At 38.5% G+C, this 26,980-nt stretch overlaps 1 protein-coding gene across 1 annotated transcript in view; it reads right to left on the bottom strand.

The window, feature by feature from the left end:
• TMC1 (transmembrane channel like 1) overlaps nucleotides 1-26,980 on the bottom strand; it is a 153,838-nt gene that overhangs the window by 120,986 nt on the left and 5,872 nt on the right. The window contains exons 2-4 of the mRNA XM_070794660.1: nucleotides 26,281-26,417; nucleotides 25,236-25,335; nucleotides 13,677-15,723 (exon numbers count right to left, since the gene is read on the bottom strand). Of these exons, the coding sequence (XP_070650761.1) occupies nucleotides 13,677-13,692 (16 nt within the window). The 5' untranslated portion in view covers nucleotides 13,693-15,723; nucleotides 25,236-25,335; nucleotides 26,281-26,417. The remainder of the gene's footprint in view (nucleotides 1-13,676; nucleotides 15,724-25,235; nucleotides 25,336-26,280; nucleotides 26,418-26,980) is intronic.

The raw sequence follows: 26,980 nt of genomic DNA, 5'->3' as shown, positions 1-26,980 counted from the left end.
TTTCCTCTTGATTAATTTACCCCATCTGTATGAAATGGCATTCTTTAATCCTGTGTAATGTTCTTTGTTCTGAAATAGAACTTGACCAATATTAACATGATCACTCCAGCTTTCTTTTGATTAGTCTAATACGTCTTTTTTTCCCCCCATTTTTTTTCCTGTTAAATTATTTGTATATTTATACTGAAAGTGAGTTTCTCATAGGCAACATGTAGTTGAATCTTAGTTTTTGACTCTAGTCTGACTGTTCCTAACTGTTAATTTGGGTATTTAGACCATTTATGTCTGATGTTAATCTCATGCAGTATATGTTTCATCTTAGACACTGTCTGTAGAAGATTAATTTTATCCCTTTAATTTCATCTATGTCTCTATTTTTCCATTAGTCTCTTGAATGTGTGTAATAAGATTATAATAACTATTTGTATTTATATCATCTGTATCTGTATCATCTGGGTAATTATGTTTCATTGATTTTTTCATAATCATATATATTTTTATGCTTCTTTATATTCACGATAATATTTGATTACATAATAGAAATTATAAATGTGTCTTTATTGAGTGTTAAATATTTTTATATTCCTATAAATATTCTTCAATTTTGTTCCGATATGCATTTAAGTTACCTTAAAATAGTTTTATTCTTTAGAGATTCACTTTTAAGCTGTTAGATGGGACTAGAACAACATTTGGTCTAGGGCTAACTTTTCCCTATTGCTAAGGAAAAACTCTTCTTAGTACTCTGGATTCCTGGATTCCACGAATTATAAGATTTTATATTCTTGCTGGTAGAAAGATGAACTATTCCCAGAATTGTGTGGGCTCTAGTGATTTCTCCCTCTACACCTTTTGGAGGTTCTTTCCCCAACCACATGCAAACAAGGATTATTATGCAGTTGAAGTGTCAGTGCCTGCTCAGTTGCTTCAGTCGTGGCTGACTCTTTGCATAGAAACACTGCAAGTCTCCAGAATGCTCTCTCTCTGTTCAGCTTTCTCTTCTTTTCTCCAGAATGCTCTCTCTGTTCAGCTTTCTCTTCTGTTCAGCCCTGTGAATTTTAGCTGCTTTAGTGTCCCTGGGCTCTTAGCTGTATCTCCTCAACTCAAGGAGTTCATTAATCTCTGCATACATCCCTACTCCCTACACTGTGGCCTGGAGACTATCTCTAGACAGTAGCTGGGGCAGTTGTAGGGTTCACCTCATTTGTCTTCCATTTCTTAGAGGCTACTATCCTTTGTTTTCTGAGGTATAATGTCTTGAAAATGGTTGTTTCATATATTTTGTCCACTTTTTAAAAATTTGCTTCAGAAAGTAGAGTAAATTTGGTAACTTAACCAAATGAGAAGTTTATTCATGCTAAATGTTCTAGCATTCTGTAGATTAAGTTCTTTTTTCCAGTCACATGTGGGAAACAGAGCAAAGCAAAACATGAGTCAAGCCCCCTGGCTGCCTCCTGGCTCTTTCTTCTTTGTTTCATATCCAATACCTTCAGGTAGTTAGAGATCAGAAATCAATGTTTTATGAAAAAAGGGTGTGCAGGCTGAGGTGAAATATGCCAAAATGTTAGCAGACATATCTGGATGATGAAATTGCGAGAAAGTTTCTTCTTCTTTAGATTATTTCTGTATTTCCAAATAATTATTATGGTAAATTATTACCACATTTACTTTTAAAGATACTTTAAAAAGCAAAGTTGTATTTTGTTTTTTATTTTAAGACTGAGACTTAGGGAGACAAAAAAATAAGGAAAATTTTTGAAAAAAAAAAAAAAAAAAGCTACAGAAAGTAAGAGGTTACTGCTTCACTATGTCTTCTAGAATCTCACACAAACTTATTTCTTTGACCCTTGCAGTTATAAACTACCCCTGTGTCCCTGTAAAGAAGGCCTGGATTATGAAGCATCATGAAAAAAAAAAAAAAAACAGGAATAAAGCAGCCAGAATTTAGCAAACAACATTTTTTCCCACAGTGTTAGGAAGAAAGAGCCAACTCATAAAATGTTTAGTGCTTTCTTCAGTAGTAGCTAAAATGTTCCACCTTATAATGGAGCTCAGAAAAATGTCTCTGAGACATTCTGCAAGTTTAAGGAGAAGTGACGGGAGAGAGTTTCAGTTAATTAACTCTACTTTCTCTTGGTTACCAAATTAAGAGATTTCAGTTGACTATTTTATTCACAGGTCAAGTACCTGCCATCATCTTCACTTAGAGAGAGAACAATACAGAAATATCCAGATAATTCATTCATTATTTCATTCAATCAACAAGAATACAACAAAGCACTAGGAAGGACTTTGTAGCTTAGCTGAAGGAACTGTCTTCTTAGAATCAGGGAGACCTGAGTTCAAAACCTAGTTCTGCCACTTCAAAAAGCATGACCACAGGCTACATACAACCTCTCTGAATATCGGCTTTCATTTCAACAAATTGTAAAAGCAAATAATTTCATAGGAGTGTTGTGATAATTAAATAAGCAAAATGTATGTGGCAGTGTCTGATATACAGAAGCACTCAAATCTAAAATAATCTAATGAAATCTGGGGAACTGTAAAATAAATAAAATGTTTTTCTTTCATTTAAAGAGGTCCAGTCTAGCTAGAAGATAGGCTATGCACAAACAAAATAGTTGGTGTAAGGTGGAATGTAAGTACCCTGATATTAAAGGTCAAAAATAGGGGGCTAAGAGAGAGGAAACATCCCAGGGAGTTGAAATGGTCAGAACAAGCTGCATTAAAGAGGTAGAGTCCCACTGACTCTCTAGATGTAAAGAGATTGGAAGTCATCACTCCCATCCCCAAAACATGAAAAAGCTGATAAAACTGAAAATCAGTAACTCTTCTAACATCTGTCAGAGAATCAACATCACAAAGCAGCCCCCAAAATTAGACAGAGAGAGAGAAGCAAATACAGAGAATTACAATTTACCAGAGCAAAATCTACAAGCAGAACCCCCCACGGGAACTGTTACTGGGTAGAAAATTCTACACTGTAACGGATAAATTGCTGAAGGCTCCCTGTAAACAGTTCTGAGAGTTAAACTGAATCTCTAAAAAAGAAGTAAAAAAAAAAAAAAATCTTAATAAAAAAGAAGCAGAATTGGTAAAGAGAAAGTTACAACCCCACTAAGTTGACAAGATGGGGGCTGGAATTTATAGCAATAGGCACTGTTAGCCATGAAAAATGAATAAATAAAAACCTCAATTAAATAGAGTTTGGAGACCAGAAGGGGGAGCTCTCACACCCTGTGACCAAAACAGAGCCCAGTAGGAAGACAGATTCTTTTCCTAGCACAGACTCAGCCAATGAAAAGCCATGGACTCTTGGCTTACTAAAGCCCTATCAATTTCCTTTTCCTTTCTATCACTTTTTTTTTTAATAAATTTTATTGGAGTATTGTTGATTTACAATGTTGTGTTAGTTTCTGCTGTACAGCAAAGTGAATCAGTTATGCATATACGTTAATTCACTCATTTTTTTAGATTATTTTCCCATGTAGGTCATTACAGAGTATTGATTAGAGTTCCCTGGGCTATACAGTAGGTCCTTATTAGTTATCTATTTTATATGTGTGTGGCTGTGTGTGCTCAGTCATGTCCAACTCTTTGCAACCCCATGGACTATAGCCCACCAGGCTCCTCTGTCCATGGGATTTTCCAAGCAAAAATCCTGGAGTGGATTGCCATTTCCTTCTCCACTATTATATATATACTAGTATGTATATCTCAATCCCAGTCTCCCAATTTACACACCTGCCTTTTCCTCTCTTTAAAAGTGTTCCCCTTCCCTCCATGCAGGAACTTGCATGTAGCTAACCGTGGCTGCAGACCCCTAATTGTAATTTTATGTAGATCCCCAATAAATCTCTTTTTGCTGGAGAAATATCTGGCAATCTGTTTGTTTCAGGTCAACATACTTGACTATGTTACTGCCAAGCAATTGAAAAATTACAGGGATTAAAAATGTCCAGAGTCCACAGAGAAACCCAGTGATGGCTGTGTTATTATCTCAAATTTTAGACAGATTAAGTGGATAAATTCATTTACATATAGTGGGTTGTATACATGTTTGCCTTTAGTACTTCCCAAGATCTAACTACACATGGTAGTGAAGGATTTTAAAAGGTACAAATCCACAAGACAAAAGGAAAGAGGGACTATCAGCAGATGAGCGATCTCTACACCATTTCAAAAATGAGAGAATAGAGAAGTCTAGTGTCTCTAGGCAAAGGAAGGTAGTGCATATACATTTTTATAGTGAATATATGGCAGCTAAGAGGAAGGAAGCTGACTTACACTGCAGAATCCAAGGGAATATACCTCTAAAAAATATACCTTACAGGCTGGAGGGAGAACGTAGGGGTGAGAAATAGGGTAGAAAAATGCCCTAACTTGAAAGTCAACACTAGAAATTTCCTTTGCCATGCCACCTGCAAGAGCAACTAAAGAGATGGAGAAATCAAAAGCTACCAGGATCACTAGTTCTCCTACCCTGCTTTAGTTTTCTTCATAGCCCTGTCACGGTCTGACACTATGTAACCCAGCTATTTGTAAACCACGCCACTGTTCATTTTCTCCACAAGCAGTAAGCTCCAGGAAGGCAGGATCAACCTTTGTTGGCCTTCTTTAACTCTTTGTCCTTAGTGCCTGGCAAACTGTAGCAGTCAGTAAATGTTTGTAACATGAATGAGTGAATGAATAAATGAATGAATAAACCAGTCCATCAGTGAACAATAGGGATATTGTACAGTAAATTCCTACCAGTCTCAGACTTACCACATTTCCCCCTGAGTCTTGCTTGGGGCCTTTCGGTTAATATAGGAAACCTTTCCAAGAGGAAAAAAGATACGGAGCAAAGTCACAGGAAGGAGGAGGCACAGGCCATGGAGGGAATAGATAAGAGCTGTGCCCCAAGAGATGAGGGCTGCTTCTTTAGGCTCTTTCCTAACTTTCTTAGAGAAGATCCTGTTTTCCTTAACTACATCACTCATACCTCTCAACATCAAAGCACTTTTAAATGTAGCTATTGTAAATTTTTCTCCTTGAAATTTTTGATATTTAATTTCCTGCCTTCTCACTATAGCATTTGTTCAGTCTGGCAGCTCTGCTCCTCACATAACCCCAGCCTCCTCCACACAAATGAAACATAACTGCAGGGGGATGGAGAGGAACATGGCTCGGAACTGCAGGCCATGTTCCCACTTCTGCACAGTTATACAGATCATTCCTCTTCACAGAGAAAGCAAATGTCACTTTCTCACGAGTGGGATACATTTTCTTCCTAGTGGTCAGTGCTGATAAGCTCACAGACATCTGGTGCCCTCACCTATAGACAAGAGAAGTTTAAAGAGAAGCAGAAAGCTACACAGATTTTTTTTAGATAAAACAAATGATTGAAGGTCTATTAGATTAATCTCAAAGTCTATAAGCTAAGGCAGCATCATGGTGCCAAAGGTAATATTCAGGTCTGCTGACCCACAGCCTGAGTCACCAGCTGCCAGACTTGTTCCACCCAACCCCTCCCAGATCACTGGAATGCAGTGTTAAAGCACCCTTGATGTGATATTCTATGTGTGAATATCTTTGCACCACCTTCTACAGCAACTTATCTAAATAAGTCTCCAAGTCTAAAAATAGACCTATTTCCTTAATTTCTGCCTTTGATCTCATATAACCTACCAAAGAAAATAGTATCAGAGGCCAACCTCCTTTTCTAATTCTCCCTGCAAAAGTGAGCTAAGAACAAGGAGTGGGGTCCTAGACTACACTCATGTCTTACACCTACCTGAAAATGGGTCTTAGGAGGTGTCTTATAAAGCCTCAGATCACTCTACTCACTATCCACGTACCTATTCACAGTACAGTCAATCGTTCACTCAATAAATACTTACTAAGTCTTAAGTATTCTTGTGGCAGTAGAAGATATATGGTATTAAAGTCAGCCATGCCCCTGCTTTCCCATGTCTTCCAGTGTAATCAGTGATAGGATACATCCTAAAATTTCTAGAAGATTCCTGATTACAAATATTTTGCTAGCTATGACATATTGTTGAATTTTCTATTCTTTCTTTTTTAAAAAGTAACAATTTTTAAAAATGTAACGTTAAGTGAGCACACTTTCTCTCATACTATTAAAACAAAAGAAAACAAAACTTCTGCATGCTATTAAACATCAAAATATAAACGATGAGATATGACACCAGTGAAAGCTTTCTAAAGAGATAGAATGGCTCCCAGGGCAGAAAAGTAGTTAAAATGATGTTACTGTTGTACTTGAAAAATAAAAGCAGTCAAAAGAAAAGAATTGGTCAGAGAAAGAAGCACAGAAAGTGAGAAGCCAAAAGAGAAGTGATGTTAGTACTTATTAATCAAACAGGTAGGGAATGGAAAGTGGATCAAATAGATCAAATAAGAACTTAGAGTAAAACTAAGTTCAAATGGCAGAAGATCCTGACATACTGGTTTGGGAAATCTATTTAAATGTTACATGGCAACAATAGAAACCATCTAAGCTTTCTGATGAAGGAAGAGACAGAAGGGAATGACAATCTAGGAATTAGGCAAGGTCTGAAAAAAAAAAAGAGCCATAGCAGAGCACTAAAAAGCATTCCTTTACCCATCAATAATTTAAATTTTAGTGTAAAAATAATATATTGATATTTTCCACCCAGGTACCTGGATAAAAATTAAATTAAAGCAAGCTAAAATGAAAAAGACAGAGAATTTAAAGTACTGGATCCTAGATCACAGTGGTGATATTATAATAAGGAGAAGCCACATGAGGACACAAATCTAGGGCTACATCATAAGTTTGACTGGAACTTGCAAGTATCTCCTGCAGGGCCCAGGAGATGTTTTTGCAAGAATACTCTTGCATTATTTTCTAAGTATTCTGTGGGAGGTTAGCATTATCGATATGTTTCTATATTGAAATCTTTTATGTGGAGTCAGAGAAACTCTGGAACTGTGAAAACCCAGAGTTTTTGCATATTTGGGGAGTTGGAACAGAAATAGAATAGCAGGAAAACATCTTTTTCTTTGAGTCAAAAATATTTTCTTAAAGGCAGATAGAATTGGGGGAGGAGATGCTATTGTATTAGTCACTGCCTCTCAAAAACCAGATATTAAAGGACAGAATTATTGATTTGAATGTAATTCAGTAAGTTCAATGAAAAGGAAGTCTATTTGAAGTTAGAGAATTCCATTTCACAAAATCACCGTCTTTTAAGGTGTGGACTAATTGCAAGTTTAACTTGCACATAATATTAGCTGTGGAATGAAAAAACTAAACAAACTACTCTTGCTGTACGACTGTTCATTACCCAGGAAATGTCATGGTGCTGCATAAATGAGGGACCCATTTCAGTTTAAACTTAACAGCAGACGATAGGATCAACATTGAAAGGGTAGGAAGGCCTCTTCAGTCTACACAGTTTTTCGAGAATCTTCACCTTCAAGGAGAAAGAATAGATGTGAGGAATAAGACTGATAAACCATTAGCCCTGAGGTGCATAAAAAGACTTACAGCATCATGAAGTCATTCTCAGAGTTAAAAAACAAAGATTGTGAAAACTCTGTAACACATAATTAAGGTTTTAGAATTAGAGAGCCCAGGCCAGATCATACAAGGAGCAGGATGACACATGGGATAGATGAGCCATACCATCCTGTAAGAAATTCCTTAGCTGTCTTGTTCAAAGCTTCTAACTGGCTCCGCTAAGAAAAAGAACTGGGTCATTAAAAAAGCAAGAGAGTTCCAGAAAAACATTTACTTCTGCTTTACTGACTATGCCAAAGCCTTTGACTGTGTGGATCACAATAAACTGTGGAAAATTCTGAAAGAGATGGCAATACCAGACCACCTGACCTGCTTCCTGAGAAATCTGTATGCAGGTCAGGAAGCAACAGTTAGAACTGGACATGGAACAACAGACTGGTTCCAAATAGGAAAAGGAGTACGTCAAGGCTGTATATTGTCACCCTGCTTATTTAACTTACATGCAGAGTACATCATGAGAAATGCTGGACTGGAAGAAACACAAGCTGGAATAAAGATTGCCAGGAGAAATATCAATAACCTCAGATATGCAGATGACACCACCCTTATGGCAGAAAGTGAAGAGGAACTAAAAAGCCTCTTGATGAAAGTGAAAGTGGAGAGTGAAAAAGTTGGCTTAAAGCTCAACATTCAGAAAACAAAGATCATGGCATCTGGTCCCACCCCTTCATGGCAAATAGATGGGGAAACAATGGAAACAGTGACAGACTTCATTTTGGGGGGCTCCAAAATCACTGCAGACAGTGACTGCAGCCATGAAATTAAAAGACGCACGCTTCTTGGAAGAGAAGTTATGACCAACCTAGACAGCATTTTAAAAAGCATTAGAGACATTACTTTGCCAACAAAGGTCCATCTAGTCAAAGCTGTGGTTTTTCCAGTAGTGATGTATAGATGTGAGGGTTGGGCTATAAAGAAAGCTGAGTGCTGAAGAATTGATGCTTTTGAACTGTGGTGTTGGAGAAGACTCTTGAGAGTCCCTTGGACTGCAAGGAGATCCAACCAGTCCATGCTAAAGGAAATCAGTCCTGAATATTCATTGGAAGGACTGATACTTTGGCCACCTGATGCAAAGAACTGACCCACCGGAAAAGACCCTGATGCTGGGAACGATTTGGCTGGATGGCATCGCCGACTCAATGGACATGTTTGTGTAAGCTCTGGGAGTTGGTGATGGACAGGGAAGCTTGGCGTGCTACAGTCCACGGGCTCATAAAGAGTCAGACACGACTGAACCAAACTGATTTATATCAAAATTTACTATGTGCCCTACTAACTATAACTGTAGCTCACTTCAGTAAACATAGGTTGTTTATTTAGAAAGTAAATAAATACTACCTTTAATCATGTTCCATGAGATTTCACTTTCCAGGCTGGATTTCAGGCAGATCTTCAGCTTTTTGGTAATTTACAGTTATAAGGATCACCTCACTCTGATAAGCCATATTCATTTTCCAGTATCAAGGCATTACAATGCACAGTGCACTCTAAAGTAATCAGTCTAAGACTTGGTTAATGCATTCTCCTGAGGGCCTTTTGTAGCACTCCTACAGGTACGACCCCAACAGTTCATCCCATAGGCAGCCTCGGTATCTGTACAATCCTCACTCCAAGAAGCAGCCTTCTTGGATAAAGACTCATCCAAACGAAAGTAACCCTGGTTACTTTCACTGTATCTATGTGGCCCAGGAAGAATATATGAATTTTTCCCTTGATAAATGATGGAAATGGAAGCTGTTCTCAAGAATTCTGTTTTATCAAGATGTATTTCTATTTGAGGGTAGTACATATTATATACTCTTAGCAGAAACTTGTTTAGGATAGAGAGTGAAGATTGCCTGGAAAGGAAGTAAGGAACAAGAAAATTAATATTTATGGAGGATCTCCTATAAAGAAGTAAGCTGAACTAAAAGAAGAAGTGAAATGATGGCACCCCACTCCAGTACTTTGCCTGGAAAATCCCATGGATGGAGGAGCCTGGTAGGCTGCAGTCTAGGGGTCGCGAAGAGTCGGGCACGACTGATCAGCTTCACTTTCACTTTTTACTTTCATGCATTGGAGAAGGAAATGGCAACCCACTCCAGTGTTCTTGCCTGGAGAATCCTAGGGACGGGGGAGCCTGGTGGGCTGCTGTCTACGGGGTCGCACAGAGTCGGACACGACTGAAGTGACCTAGCAGCAGCAGCAGCAGTGAACAACTATCATTTTATTATTCCAGTTACTCTGCTTTTATGGGAACTTTTCTACTACCTCCCCAACATTTTCTGTGAATTGTAATCTGACATAATCATGCACACATTTATTCACCCATATGGCTGAGAAAATGGAAGCTTTAGGCACTGTAAGCCTTAGTCTTACCTGTCATGTCTACTACAAAAGAGAGAAAACCATATGCAACCAGAAAGAATGAAGCAGATTGCACAGGTAAGAGACAAAGAGAATTTCCTGGGTTTGCGTAAGACTTCAGTTTCTGGTTCAAACTGAGACAGACACTCACCCTCTTTTTTCCTGTGGGTTCTCTCCCTGCCCCCACCCATCCCCGTGTCTTTTACTTTAGGTTAGCTAAGCTGGAATATGTTGTCTGTAACCAAATTTCCCCTAACCAATAAGATCTAAAGCTTACAAGAAGAAGTGAAGCAAGGATTGAATTCACACCCAGGTCTGCATGATTCCAATATTTGTTCCACTCCCCACACTGCCAAGAGATAAGGATATGATGTGGTGATAAGAGTGAGCACTTTCAGTTCGGCATAAACAGAGCTGTAGTAGTCAGAACTTTAAAATGGTCATCCAAACATATCCAGGGCCTACCAGATTTGTATCTGCTGAAAATTTCAGCTCCGTAGCTAAGGGTTGATCTGGATAAACTGAAGAATGTTCAGTAGAGTGTCATAGAAGAGGATTAAGTAATTGGAAATGAGAAAAGGTACATAGTATATATTGCCTCTGCAATTCAATTGATACTTCATATCCTGCACTCAAACATCTTTCTCATAATGGTAAAAGTGTTTTTTAAAATATTTTCTACTCTTTGTCTCATCTCCTCAAATAGGTTATGAGCTTCTTGAAGTCAAGGAGTTTCTATTTTTTTTTTTTTGTATATTGTGTTAAATGAATTAAAATTGAAGACAGCTTGTTCAAACACAAGAGAATAAGAAGATAATTTAATAACAGTACTGGCAAATATGAATCTCTGCATTGATGGGAAATGACTTTTCCCCATGCCACAAAGAGAAGAAGAAAAATTGTCACGTACTAACATGAGATATTTGAAAGTGAAAGTGACTCAGTTGTGTCTGACTCTTTGTGACCCGATGGGCTCGTCCATGGAATTCTCCAGGACAGAATATTAGAGTGGGTAACCGTCCCTTTCTCCAGGGGATCTTCCCAATCCAGGGATCGAACCCAGGTCTCCTGCATTACAGGTAGTTTCTTTACCAGCTGAGCCACAAGGGAAGCCCAAGAACACTGCAGTGTGTAGGCTATCCCTTCTCCAGGGGATCCTCCCAGCCCAGGAATCAAACCAGGGTCTCCTGCATTGCAGGCGGATTCTTTACCAACTGAGCTATCAGGGATATTAAGTGTTAGGGATAAATTTCCATATTGAAGCAATTGTTGTAGCATGAGGAAAGGCCTTAGAGATCCAACTTCTACACAGGGATATTTTTCTTGTCTAGGACAATTTTGATTTGGATCATTTAAATGTCTCTCAATAATGGTTTATGAACTTCATGCCCCTTCTTCAAGCCTTTCCAAGACCTATGAAGACATCAGACAAGAGTGTAATTTTATCTTTTTTCCCCACTAAAATGTATGAATATATTAATGCCTAGTGCTTCTGAATATTAGCATATGGAACTCAGATACTAAAAATCTGTATCTTTGGTGAAACAAAAACAGGCCTGTGAAAACTACTCCTAAGTAGAAAAATATGTTTTGAAGGTATTTACCTTACATCATTTGACAGTTATGATAACTAAAGGGAATCCTCACACAGTCAAGCCAAAGCATACTATAAATGCAGTATTGAAATTTTTGCTTCTAGCCACAATGAACTAAAAAGTCTCTTGATGAAAGTGAAAGAGGAGAGTGAAAAAGTTGGCTTAAAGCTCAACATTCAGAAAACTAAGATCATGGCATCTGGTCCCATCATTTCACGGCAAATAGACGGGGAAACAGTGGAAACAGTGTCAGACTTTGTCTTTTGGGGCTCCAAAATCACTGCAGATGGTGATTGAAGCCATGAAATTAAAAGACACTTACTCCTTGGAAGGAAAGGTATGACCAACCTAGATAGCATATTCAAAAGCAGAGACATTACTTTGCCAACAAAGAACCATCTTATCAAGGCTATGGTTTTTCTAGTAGTCACGTATGGATGTGAGAGTTGGACTGTGAAGAAAGCTGAGCGCCAAAAAAATTGATGCTTTTGAACTGTGGTGTTGGAGAAGACTCTTGAGAGTCCCTTGGACTGCAAGGAGATCCAACCAGTCCATTCTGAAGGAGATCAGCCCTGGGTGTTCTTTGGAAGGAATGATACTAAAGCTGAAACTCCAGTACTTGGGCCATCTCATGCGAAGAGTTGACTCATTGGAAAAGACTCTGATGCTGGGAGGGATTGGGGGCAGGAAGAGAAGGGGACGACAGAGGATGAGATGGCTGGATGGCATCACTGACTCGATGGACATGAGTTTGAGTGAACTCCAGGTGTTGGTGATGGACAGGGAGGCCTGTCGTGCTGCAATTCATGGGGTTGCAAAGAGTCAGACACGACTGAGTGACTGAACTGAACTGAACTGACTCTTATGAATGAAAAACCAACCCCACCTGTTAGAAGTTAATATACAAATATGAGCTATTTCTAATTGCTTCTTTGGAAAAGTATGCTGAGATTCAAAAGAAGTGGTTGATTTTGTTTTTGAATTTTAAAAGTAATGACTTGTTTTGATAATAATATTCCTAAGACTGCCCAGATGTTTGAAGTCAACAAAATAAGTGAGCATATTAAATAGGATACTGCTCAGTCTCTCAAGAGCTAGGTCTGGATGACTTTAACAGGTTATCTCTAAATGAGCTCCAATACTTTGGCCACCTGATGCAAAGAGCCAATTCATTGGAAAAGATCCTGATACTGGGAAAGATTGAGGGCAGAAGGAGAAGGTGACAGAGGATGAGATGGTTGGATAGCACCACCTATTCAATGGACATGAGTTTGAGAAAACTCTGGGAGATAGTCAAAGACAGGGAAGCCTGGCATGCTGCAGTCCATGGGGTGGCAAAGAGTCAGACACAACTTAGAGACTGAACAACAACAAAATGAGATGTCTAGTGTCTCCACTTTCCATTCTAAGATTAAATAAGTTGGTTAATGGAATGATGGAGACCAAGGCCATTTGGATTGGAAGTTCTATGCTGAAAAGCAAATATGTATTTCCTGGTTTTCCATATTTAAAACTTTTACCAGTTTGTCTTTTGGGGACTGAAATGAGGCTGACAAGAGATCAAACTGTGTTAGCATCATAGAATAACAGCTGAACATGCTAACCACTATCTCCATGGTACTGAAAATACACCTCTATGACAAGTCATAGGAACCAAAAGTGCTTCATCACATTGCTTCCCTTCATATAAATACCTCCCCCAGTAGGGTTTTATGTCTCTCTTCTTAGCTTTCTCTGAGTTAATCCTCTTTGCTCTGCTTATCAACTTTACTGAACTCAGAACTGTATCTAATTCACAAACTGAAGCTAGACAGGTCTCCTTCACAAAGTTGCTCCACACACCAATCCAACAAGAGATCACTGCTGTGGACTAAACCCCTAGTCTGAGTTGCTGCACTGGAATCTCAGTGTATTTTGCTTCCCCCCATTGTCTTCCTAAATGAAAGGAAGGTAAATTTGAGCACTTACTAGTTGGTGAAATCATACATCCATTAAAGAAAAGAAGTTGAAGAAATATTAAACCCATCCCAGTTTCTCAAGAAACAAAGGGGCCCTACACACAGAAAAATAGAAAGGGGAGTTACCCCAAAAGGAAAACAAAAATTATGAAACAAACTTTTTTAAAGTGCCTAATCTCTAAGAAAGGTAGAATATCCTACAATGAGGTCTTTATTTTGAAATACCTTTCTTGGGTGGCATCCTGGTGATATCCTTTCAGAACGTCTCAGCTGCCAGTTAACTTGAAAAGGAAAGACAAGTTGGAAGGACAAAAGTTTCAGGTCTGGCCCAGCACATTCACACACTTCTGCCTGTTGCTGAAAGTGCTCGCTGGTGCCATCCATTTCACAGTCTGAAACATAAGAAGGTACTAATTTCCTTGCCATTAAATTTTCATGAATGTTTAGTTTGCCATTTAAGGATGGAGTACTCAGGTCAAAAGGGCTGTATGTGAGGCTCATGCTTGAAACAAAACTAAACTTATCATGTAAGTGGCATTCAAAGCAAATCTGGCTTCATCCCATATGTACTTGTCTGCCTCGTTTTAAATACTTTCAATTCTAGGGCTTTGTCCCAATTACAAGTGCAGAGGGCAGTGTATGGAAAGCAGTTTTAGAAAGGTGAGAAATACTGACTGCTAAGTCGAATCAGTAAATTAAATGAGTAAATAAAGAAGATACTCTTACGTGTAGAGTTCATGTTTAAGCAGCAAAGCTGACATGCATTCAGTTTAGCAATCAATCCCAATGTGGGGAAACCTGGAGATATTGTGTTCATTTTCTCAGCTTCTTTGAAAATAAAACTTTCCCAGAAAATAAGGAAACATTTTCTGGGAAATTAAAAACAATTTTTTCTCTCTGTCAACACTTCTCAAAAGAAGGTGGTAATCTTTTCTTTGAAAGGGTAAACAACAAAAAAAATTTTCCATCACTGCAAAGAAAGGGACAAAAAGTGCTGAAATTTAATGTTGCAAAGAGGTTGCCTTTTTGAGAGGGAGAACATGAGCATTCTCTGGTTACTTCGGTGATAGCCACTGACCTTGGCAAGAGGAAGCACTGTTTTGAAATGGATCCTGGTGGCACATTTACACCAGGGCAGCTTTTGGCTTCATGGATGGATTCCTGTACCCATCTGACCCTTGTAGACTATAAAGCCTACTATGTAGATTTCAGCCAAAGCAGTGTGCAGCACACCTGGAATTATAGTTTAAACAAGGCTCTGTAGAGTGAGGCTCAGTTTTCTCCTGTTCTGGACACTAGATCTCAATTACAATAGTAAGATAGGATATAGCTGATATGAGTACTTACATTTAAAGACTTACATTTAAAGTTAAAGTGGCTCTTTAACTTGGGAATTTATAAGGAAACTGAGAAGTTTTGTTGCAAATTATTGGACCTATACTGTAGAGTGAGGACAAACTGTAATTTAATTTATATGAACTTATATTATGTAAAAAAGTGTGAAATAACTCTAAATGCTATTCTGACAAAAACCACAGTAAACATAAAAAATTAACAAAAGATGTTTTTCAAGCCTTGTGTCCAGAAAATTATAAAAACAATACTATACAAAAGATTAAAAACAGAAACCAAAAAAGAAAAATAGATTAGCTCAAGCATGTTAAAGGTAAAAATTTCTATACCTAAAAAGATATGTCAAAAAAATTAAAGTAGAAAATATTTACAACTCACACAACACTTCATTAGTATAAAAAACAAAGAATTTCTACCCAACAAGAAGAAAACTAGTACCTCCAAAAGGGAAATAAATGGCAAAAGATCTGAACAAATATTCCACATAGGAAGATATACAATCTAATAAAAATGAACAAAATATGAGCAGTAATTTCACAGAAGGAACACATAGCCAACAACCATAAGAAAGTTCCAGACTTATCTAGAGAAACTCAAACTGAGACCTCAAGCAGTATGGGTATGGGCTTTTTGATTCCTTTTAGTAGGAACTTGTCAGACCAGGACACATACCTTCTCCCCTCTTTCAGTGCTGTGGGTTCCATTCCAGGTACAGTATGTTTCAATAGGCCTGATTTGCAGCAGGACAGCAGGATCCTAGTAGAGACTGAGTAGTTCCCCTCATTCAGGGGTACAAAGTAACTCACCCATCCCAGTGGAACATCCCATTGTAAATTCTACTTCCCTGGTGGCTCAGACGGTAAAGCGTCTGCCTACAGTGCAGGGGACCTGGGTTCAATCCTTGGGTCGGGAAGAACTCCTGGAGAAAGAAATGGCAACCCACTTCAATACTCTTGCCTGGAAAATCCTATGGACAGAGGAGCCTGGTAGGCTACAGTCCATGGGGTCACAAATAGTCAGACACGACTGAGTGACTTCATTTTCAAGGCCTCTCCCAGCTGTGATGTAAGCTTAGTAGCAGAGCACTTTGATGTAAAGTGAGGGGCAGGGCAATGGCTGTATCCTGCCATTCCCTTGCCTTTACAACGTGGGGTATCTCAGCAGAGGTCCCAAGTCTGGCATCTGGGTCATCAGGCCCTACTGGTTGATCATTCAAATTGTTCAAATGTATTAAAGCCAGAGGGAGTACTTTAGTCCGCCCAGCCAAGGTAGTTTTACCTATTGGTAATTTAATCTGCTGCATTAATATTTCATTTTTCCTTTCTACCAACAACACTGCCTACAGGTTATAGAGGAGATAGAACCTCCATTGGATGTCATGTTCTTTTGTCCAGTCTTGCACACACAACCTTCAAAATGTGGCCCCACTCTCTGTCTCTTTGGTGAGGGTATCCAAACATGATACTCAGTTTCTCTAATCACCTAAGGGTGACAACCTGGTTTATGCAGGCACAGGAGAAAGCCTGGGTTAGACCAGACAGAATGTCCACACAAACCAAGGCATATCTAGAACCCTCACTCAGAGGGAGGGTCCCAATATAATCAATTTGCCAGTCCCTAGCCAGCTGGGAAATCAAGGGCATTGTCCCAGAGTCCTTTGGTAGTTGCCTTGTGCATTGTTTAGAACACAGAGATGTGCTGTGACTGCATTCATCACGTCACGGTATCTCAAGGTCAATCTGGCTTCCTTGGCATTACACCATCCCCCCATGCTCTAGGGTGGCCACTCTTTCTACATATACAAGCTGCTGTATCTACTGAGCATCAGCTTCCTAATAACTGGGGGGGTGTCAGCACCTTGTGAGCTGGGATGTGGAAAACAGTGAGGACTGTCACAGGCTCTTGCAGGAGAAATCAAATATCTTTCCATATATCCTGCCCCTGCAAGGGCTTATTCATGATCATCTACCCATCTTTCCCATTGTCCAAGCCATAGGTTTAATCCCTTTAAAATAGCCCAACTTTCAGTACAAAGGGTAATGGCCAAGGTTCTTGAGTACCAGCTAAAATGCTCGGAGTTCAGCCCATTGGTTGCAATAGTTTGTTCCTGTTTCCATCCAGATGGTGTCAGTGTTGGGCTGAATTGCAAGTGCAGCCATGTGGATGGGTTGCCCGACTAGACCCCTCTGTGTACCAGGCATCAGGAGGAATTTTCACTATCCTCTCTCAACAGCCTACAGGGCCTGCCACAGGACTTTGGAGAACCTCCATTTTCTACATGGCCTTGTATTACCTGCATTTCTAGAGACAGTGGACTTGAGGACAGGTTAGTCCTCTGTTACAGGCATGCCTCTGAGTCAAACTGGGAGTTTGAGCCATGGCAGAGATAGGTGGACAGAAAAGATTCTCAATTCACCTTCAATAGGAAGGGAAGCTCTTACCATGACACGCTGTTCCTTCATGAGAGGCTCTCCTAGAGGACTGCTGTGTACACTGCTAGAAGCCACTGCTTTACAGAGTGTATCAAGTTTCTTACGCCTTCCAGAGCTGGGACCAAAATTCTAGGGATACTCTAAGGTTCTGCTGTTGTTCAGTCGTCCAGTTCTAGGGGTATATCTATTAACTATGTGGATCATGTTTAAATTTATGAAGCCTACTCTCTTAACCTTACAACTAGCATTCTTTAAAATATCTTTCCATGCATTCTGTAAATTCATATCCCACAACTTGCAAACAAACCCACCAAACTGTCCCTCAGATTTCCCTTCAAAATTTACTAGATAGCCATTTCTGTGCTAGACTATCTTTATTTTTTTAAAAATAATGGATTCCTTATTAATGAAATACTCATTCTCTTATACTTTTCCAGTTATGAAGATGTTTATGCAGAATCCCCTATATTCAAGAATATGTCCTGAATAACTCAGAATAGGAGGAATTTTTCCAATGAGTTTCTAGGATTCATTAATAAAATTATATGTCAAGGTGTTTGTCAGGTAAGTTTTCAAGATCTATCTGATTCTATCAACACTACATATGACCCAGTGAGACATCCATAAGGCTTTCTTGGCAATCTTGATTAGTCTTGTAAATATTGTAACAACTTAGACTTCTATTCTGACACTGGAAGAATGATTCAGAGTTGAATGGTTATAGCTTATCAGAGAGATTAATTTTAAAAATTAAACAGTTCAGAGGAATAGGGTGTTCTAATTATGAAACTGTTAGGAAGCGCTATGTCCAACGTACATGAGGAGCTTGTAGAAGGCCTGTCAGCTGGGGATAGAGACAGGACAGAACCATGGGGAGGATTTATACTTCTTGAATTTTCAGGTTGAAGGATGTATTGTCTAGAAAAATCTTGAGTAAGTGAAAATAGATCCAGCACTCAGAACAAAAAGGTCTCTATGTCAGACATTTCAATAGTAGGCCATTAAAATAGGCTTGTGAAAAGAGAAAATAATAGGCAGTTTAATAATAAGCCCCCATGAAATCTCTGAACTTTTGAAAATAAACAAATTGGTTGTCATTGGTAAACAGCACACATCTGGAATGATCCGGACCTGAGGCATTCTGAACGCCGTGGAGGGCTGCTGACATTTTTGTTTGTCCCCCCATGTTTTTTCTCATTAGTTGCTTGAAAAAGGAACATTCAATAGAAGTTCTAGGCTTATATTTTAGGTCCGAGTTTTTCAATATTGGCCCTATCAACATATCTGACCAAATAATTCTTTTTTTGCTGGGGGTGTGGGTGGGGGGTCATCCTCTAAATTGTAAGATATTTAACAGCATCCCTGGCCTCTGCCCAATAGATGCCAATCACACAAGCCCTCAAGTTATGACAACCAAAACTGTCTTCAGAAATTGATAAATGTTCCCAGGAGACAAAAACCATCCCTGGCTGAGAGCCACTGCTCTAGGCTGATATTTACTATACACCACAGATTCAAAGATCCACACATTGCTGGATTCTTTATCATCAAAAGAATTAAAAGCACTGAAAAGGTCTGAAGCATAAATATACAAGGCATCAACCCCAAAACTGTACCCTTTCACTTACTCCATACCACATTGCTAATTATATCTTGAAATCTTAGAAAATGAGCTTTTTGAATGACTCAGTGTTCATAATTATTCTTAGAAATTGTCCAAGTCCAAACAAGTTAGATATGTTCGTAATAGAAATGTACATAAATTTCTTGGCTGAATGCACTTAGAAAAGTTCCATTAAGCTGGACCCTCCTTCAATCAAGTCAGGCCTTACTTCTATGCGTAGAAGTTTGGCCTTTAATCTGTTGCTTGTCAGAGGCAAAAGGCAGACTACACATCCCAGAAAGAATGGAAGATCACTTCAACCCCAGTTTAGATCCCAGATCCAGATTCCCTTGTCTTACCTTTTACTCTGGCAGATTTCCCTATATAAAGGGTGTGTCTTAGACTGTTCAAGCCACTAAACAAGGTACTATAGACTGGGTGACTTATAAACCACAGAAATTTATTTCCCACAGTTCTGGAGACTAGAAGTCAGAGGCCAGAGAGTTAGCATGGTAGGGTTCTGATGAGAATCCTCTCCTAGTTGCATATTACAATCTTCCTACTGTATTCTCATAGGCAGAGAGAGGGCTTGAGATCTCTCTGAAGTCTCTTATATAAGGGCATTAATCCCATTCATGAAGGTTCCACCCTGATGATCTGACCACCATCCAAAGGCTTCTTCACCCACCTCTTTAATATCATCACAGTATGGGAATTTCAGCTTACAAATTTTCTGGAAATACAAACTGATTCAGTCCATAATACGGAGCTACCTTATTTGGTGAAGCTGAAAAGTCCAACAGTCATAGAAGAGATAATCTCTAAAGGGTGAATGTGTATATGCTTAAGACAAGTGTTTTAGGGTATGTATTCAGTGAGGTGATGTGACTCTGCCTGGGCTTATATCAATGGACGTGAGTCTGAGTGAACTCCGGGAGTTGGTGATGGACAGGGAGGCCTGGCGTGCTGCGATTCATGGGGTCACAAAGAGTTGGATACGACTGAGCGACCTAACTGAACTGACTGACACTCTGTTTAATCATAGCTTCCACTATCTCCAAACCCCAAATTGCCAACACCCCTTGCAAGTCTATTTCATAACTCTTCCCTGTGTATGCTTTAAACTCCTGTTTCCATTGCTAGTTGACTGACTCTGAGTTACCCAAATCCAGTTCAGGAAAGGAGAATTTGATTGACTTATCCCATCTTTTCAAATAATAATAACAATAGGGAGGGGACTTCTTTATACCTGTGGCTGATTCATGTTGATGAATATTGTAAAGCAATTATCTTCCAGTAAAAAATATACAATATTTTAAAGTGATTATCTTCCAATAAAAAAATAATAACAATAATAACGTGCAACAGGATAAGGTATCATGTACCAAAGAGTGCTTGCCTTAACTCTTAATCCTTACTTCAAACAAACCAAATAGGAATAATCATTAAGCTCATTGTGTGAAAGAAAAAAAAATGAAGATCAAAGTTGAGTGGCAAATCTTGGATCTGGACTCAGACAGTCTAACTCAGTTTCCATTCTTTTAATCACCAATAATTTGATGGTCATGGATCAGGTGCCCACCAAGGTCCAATTTTGGCTGCTCCCGAGTAGGACAAAGCATGTGGTCCCCACATTAGGAGCTGAGGGCAGTGTCACATCATTTAAAGTGGCTTAGGCATGTGGCAGAAAACTACCTTTGATCTAACTCAATAGCCATCCAAAAGGGCCACAAAGGCCAGCTTAAACATAGAGTGAGTAACAGGTTAGCAAAAATATATCTCCTGTATCACGAAAGGAGCAAGAACAAAAAAGGTAAGGCCAACCTTTTCCTTTAAACCACAAAATAGATCAGGTTATAGTGGAACCATGGATTTGTTGAGCAAATTGGATAAGGAAAAATTCTACACACTTTTTAAATGCTAACATTCTTGTTATTAAATTCTGTTTTTGAATCATCTCTCAGTGATTAATGCACTCTGTTAAGTCTATTTTATTTTAGTTACATTTTATCTTATATTTTGCAAAAAATGGATATAGGGTAGTTAGAGAGCTACATGTACTTCTAAAAATACATCTTTGTACTATCTTTGTCAATGAAAGTGTGCTTGCCTAATTTTGAATATCTGCATTTTAACCTAGTCTCTTGCAAAACTTACAGATATGTCTCCATGTTCTTCTGGAATTTAGAGTTACATAAGAAAAATGAAAGCTTAATTTTAATTTGTTCATTGAAATTTTTTTTTTTCTACTGCATGAGCACTTATTTTTTCTAAAACCTAATAATATATTTGCAAGAATAGATTTTGTAGTGTTTTGGGGAGGGGGAGTGTCTGTTTTGAATGCTTTTTAATAGAATGTGAGCCTTTTGAATCTACATACTTTGACTTTTATCAACACAAAGTTTTTTATCCCATTACATTTTTAGTAATTATTCTGTTTATATTATCTTTGTTGGTTCCTTAGAAGTACTCAGCATTATTAGCTTTAGCTTAAATTCTATTCTTTGCCCTCTATATACATGACCTTTTCCTTTTCCTTCTTATCCTTTTACTCTATGTTCTGCAAAAATTTCTCAAGTTTGTTTTCCACGAGAGTATCTGCATCATTGAATGTGCTGTTTACTCCCTGGCATGAATGTCTAATTGTTTTTGTATTGCTTTAGTTCCTTGTCGCTCTTAACTATCTCTCCCATATCTCTTTCAATCTCACTGGGTATCCTCTCATCCTGGCTTGATCTTTCCTAGTAACTTTGTGCTGCTTCATAATGGTCATGTTTTATTACACCCTGAACTTGTTTTCATGGGCTTCGTTAATGTCTTTTGTGATTGTTCATCTTTGACAAGGAGACACATGTTCAGATTTGCCATTCTCAAAGAAGAAGAGCATGTGGATGGCTGATGTTTTCAGTCACCAGATTTTTATCCTGCTTTCCCTAACAACTTGCTTTACACAGAAATAGGAACTTTGAGAAAATGGCTGTTCAAGAAGACTGCATTTGATGTGAGACTAGCTACGGGGCATGGTAGCCTGGGATATATAGTTCTTAAAATAAAATGTCATACTGTTTAATAGACCCTGTAGTGCACAGCAATTTGTAGATGATAGATGGTAATTTTTCATTAATTCCATCTTTTAAAAAAACAGGAGGGCAAGGGTTTTAGGGGGAAAGATCTCATTTGAGTTCAGCAGAGCTGCTGATGCTTAGTCGCTTCAGTTGTGTCCAACTCTGTGCGACCCCATAGATGGCAGCCCACCAGGATCCCCCGTCCCTGGGATCCTCCAGGCAAGAACACTGGAGTGGGTTGCCATTTCCTTCTCCAATGCATGAAAGTGAAAAGTGAAAGTGTCCGACTCCTAGCGACCCCATGGACTGCAACCTACCAGGTTCCTCTGTCCATGGGATTTGCTAGGCAAGAGTACTGGAGTGGGTTGCCATTGCCTTCTCACTCCAAGAGAAAATTTGCCAATACTTGGGATTTTTTAAATGAATTATCACCTTGCTGGCCAGTTCTATCTGAGAATAGTTTACCAGACATCAGGAAACAAAATTGAATTCTATAAGCATTTTTCTTGTTCATTAATAAAATACTTACTAGTATTTCTGAAAGTTAAATAATCAATAAAGAATATACAAAAATCATACAAGTATATATACAAAAACATAGTTTTATATAGTTTAGGGGAATGGGAAAAGAAATAGGTGTGTGTGTGTATATATATAAATAATTTTAGTGTCCTACTTTTTAAGCTAGAATTGTGAAAATGCATTTTGTATGTTATTTGTAAATATAATTTTAAAGGTACATTAGGTTGCATCAAAGTGATGTACTATGGCTACTTAGGCTGAGTCTAATGATTCACCATAGTTTGCTTGTTGTGATCCACTGGGTCATTGAAAAAGCAAGAGAGTTCCAGAAAAAAAATCTACTTCTGCTTTATTGACTATGCCAAAGCCTTTGACTGTGTGGATCACAACAAACTGTGGAAAATTCTGAAAGAGATGGGAATTGAAATTGAATTGAAAATTCTGAAAGAGATGCTCAAGATGCCTCTTGAGCAATCTGTATGCAGGTCAGGAAGCAACAGTTAGAACTGGACATGGAACAACAGACTGGTTCCAAATCGGGAAAGGAGTACATCAAGGCTGTATATTATTACCCTGCTTATTTAACTTATATTCTGAGTACATCATGAGAAACTCTGGGCTGGATGAAGCACAAGCTGGAATCAAGATTGCCAGGAGAAATATCAATAACCTCAGATTGCAGATGACACCACCCTTATGGCAGAAAGCAAAGAAGAACTAAAGAGCCTCTTGATAAAAGTGAAAGAGGAGAGTGAAAAAGTTGGCTTAAAACTCAACATTCAGTAAACTAAGATGATGGCATCTGGTCCAATCACTTCATGGCAAATAGATGGGGAAACAATGGAAACAGTGACAGACTTCATTTTGGAGGACTCCAAAATCACTGAAGATGGTGACTGCAGCCATGAAATTAAAAGATGCTTCCTTCTTGAAAGAAAAGTTATGATCAATCTAGACCACATTAAAAAGCAGAGACATTACTTTGCTGACAAAGGTCTGTCTAGTCAAAGCTGTGGTTTTTCCAATGGTTATGTATGGATGTGAGAGTCGGACTATAAAGAAAGCTGAGTGCCGAAGAATTGATGCTTTTGAACTGTGGTGTTGGAAAAGACTCCTGAGAGTCCCTTGGACAGCAAGGAGATCCAACCAGTTCATGCTAAAGGAAATCAGTCCTGAATATTCATTGGAAGGACTGATGCTGAAGCTGAAACTCCAATACTTTGGCCACCTGATGCAAAGAACTGACTCACTGGAGAAGACCCTGATGCTGGGAAAGATTGAAGGCAGGAGGAGAAGGAGACAATGGAGGATGAGATGGTTGGATGGCATCACCGACTCAATGGACATGAGTTTGAGTAAACTCTGGGAGTTGATGATGGGCACAGAGGCCTGGCGTGCTGCAGTCCATGGGATCGAAAAGAGTCGGACACAAAGGAACAACTGAATTGAACTGACTGACTGAGTGACAGACTTTATTTTCTTGGGCTCCAAAATCACTGTGGATGGTGACTGCAGCCATGAAATTAGAAGATGCTTGTTTCTTGGAAGAAAAGCTGTTATAAATCTAGACAGCCTATTAAAAGGCAAAGACATCACTTGGCCGACAAAGGTCTGTATGTATAGTCAAGGCTACGATTTTTCCAGTAGTCATGTACAGATGTGAAAGCTGGACAATAAAGAAGGCTGAGTGTCAAAGAACTGATGCTTTCAAATTGTGCTGAAGAAGACTCTTGAGAGTCTCTTAGACCGCAAGGTGATCAATCCTGTCAGTCCTAAAGGAAATCAACCCTGAGTATTCATTAGAAGGGCTAATGCTAAAGCTGAAGCTTCAATACTTTGGCCACCAGATGGGAAGAGTCCACTTATTGGAAAAGACTCTGATGCTGGGAGAGATTGAAGGCAAAGGGAGAAGAGGGCAGTAGAGAACAAGATGGTTATATAGCATCACCAACTTGATGGACATGAACTTGAGCAAATTCTGGGAAGGACAGGGAAGCCTGGCATGCTGCAGTCCATGAGGTCAACAAAGAGTCAGACATAAAGACTTAACAACAGTGACTCACCATTAAACATATTTGTAATAAATATTTATAATTTATAATAACTGTATTATTACAGAGTTCCAAAACTAGTACCATTGATTTAAAGAGCATAAACACTTATAACATCTTAATTATATATTGAGCTTTACAAAAGTGTCCAACCAGTTTATAGAACAATGAGTAAAACACAAATATGCCTAGCTCAACTTATCCTTAACAATACTGGATATTTTTATCAGTTTTATTTTTCATTGGTTAATTTTTTTTTTTCTTTACTTGGATTACCAGTAAGACTATTTTCCCTATATACTTGTGTACTAATCACATTTCCTCTTTGGGAAAATATTATGATTAGTACAGTGGGTCTCCAGAAGATAAGAAGGAACATATTTACCTTATCAAGACAATTTTGAAAGTTTTATAGTCATTACAAAAAGTAGAATTCCTGATTTCACCATTCTCAAAGACTTTTATTCTCATTTTCCATCACTCTACTACCCATTACCACTATGTTCCAGTTAAACCAAACAATTTGCAGTTTCTCGTATCAGTCATATGCTCTCAGTCACTTGACTTTACACATACTCTTCCTTTTGAATGTCCTTCATCTTACCTCAAACACACACAAACACACTGTACATACCACGCATGCACACAGAGCCTATGTTTTTTCCCAGGCTCCATCAGTAGCTCGTTGCTACATTCCTCATAATGTCTAACATCCAACACCATAATAATTAGTATTCTTTCTAGACTTTCTCACTAACCTGTGGGTTCTGTGAGGGCAGGGACATCTCATCTTTGATCTCTAGATTCCACATCATTTATCATCACGTACAGAAGAAAGTAGAAACTCAGTAAATGGTTCTGTGAATACGAACAGTATTGAAAAATAAACACAGCTGTATTCTTAGTGATAGAACTGAATGTCACCCCTAATAATTGTCATGACTCTGAGGGGCAGCTTGTTTGAGTGGAAAGAATATACATTTCGGAGCTGGTCAAACTTAGGTTCAACCCAGCTGTGCTACTTGTCCTTGGAGTCATTACCTAATATTAATATCTCTGAGACCACACTGGAACAAATGGTAATCACAAAACATATCTTACTAGGATTATTTGAGTATAAATTAGGTAATGAGTATATGAAAGAACCTAGCATATAGTAGTGGCTCCAAAAATAATAGACATTTTCTAGTTACTGCTGTATATTTCCATTATAACACTATGGAAATTATTTCCATATAATTAAAACTTCATTCCATGTATATTTCTATTCCATGTATGTTCTACTATAATAAATATTAACCAATTCAAAGGATTTGATTCTTATGTATATATTTTTCCTTGAATCGTTAAGACCAAGAGATAAGGTCAATTGTTCTGTCCATATTCTCGCTGCACGGGCAAGAATATTCTTTTTAAATAAATCTTGGTGAAGAATTAGCTGTAACCACAGTTGAGAAAAGAAGACCTGTATTTTCCAAAAGCAAGAAAGATAGAGTACTCGGTAAAGAAACACATGATCTAATCATCTGCTACTTAATTATTTTTTTGGTTTGCCCCATTAAAACTGCTGAAGGTATTTGGGGACCTGAAATTGCTATAAATAAAGGTACCGCTATCCCTGATGGCAAAAGGAAAGAACTTCTGGATCATGCTCTACTTTTCATTACCAAAAATAATTCACTTGAGCCACACTAAAGAAGTACGTGAAATCTTTTCAGTTGAAAATCAGATGTAAACCAGTAGTGTGTTCAGCCTGTGCACGGGCACATACATGCTCATGTGCACACAAACATCCACACATACCAGAAATTCTCTGACAGCCGGCTTCTGTTTATGACTCAGCCAAGATTCGTACGTGCCTTCTGTATGCCTTCCTTCAGTCCAAAAGGCATTTACATCCATTTGCCAGCCAGATGAACTCAGGGAAAAAGTCACAAAGTCTGCACAAATAAGGATGACACAAGTATTTGTGCAGAATAAATTTGCCAAGATCTTTTTCCTTCTACCCTTATCCCATACCCCTTGCAAGCTGTTTTTCCATGCTGCAGTTTCCTTTCTGCTGACAGCTCGGACCATCTCCATCAGGACTTTGTGTTCTTAGGCCTCATTCCAGGCAATTCTCCATGATTAAATGTAATAGAATGTGTAGCCCCTAGTATGGTGCTAAGCACAACAAAACGTGCTCAGTGCATAAGTGTTTGTTTCTAACTTTTCCAACCCCTCTGAGCACTCACAGAATTATCGTCCATACCTTTCTACACAGGGTCAAAATTACTGCCCCTGGCAGAGCTTCTCAAATACTGAGCAATGTCTACAAATTTTCCATTTTAGAGGTTTTTAACATCCTAAAATATGAAAAACAAATGCTAAAGCCAGATTTTTAACAACAATAGTAGATTTTAAACTTTTACACCTAACAAAAGACTATATTTAAATATAATATACTCAGCGCTACTATTTACAAGGCAACTATAGGATTTGTAAAAGGATATTACAGCCACTG

This window comes from Bos indicus, chromosome 8 (assembly GCF_029378745.1).
Source record: "Bos indicus isolate NIAB-ARS_2022 breed Sahiwal x Tharparkar chromosome 8, NIAB-ARS_B.indTharparkar_mat_pri_1.0, whole genome shotgun sequence".
NCBI classification, from domain to species: domain Eukaryota; kingdom Metazoa; phylum Chordata; class Mammalia; order Artiodactyla; family Bovidae; genus Bos; species Bos indicus.
This window is presented reverse-complemented; position numbering and strand designations above follow the sequence as displayed.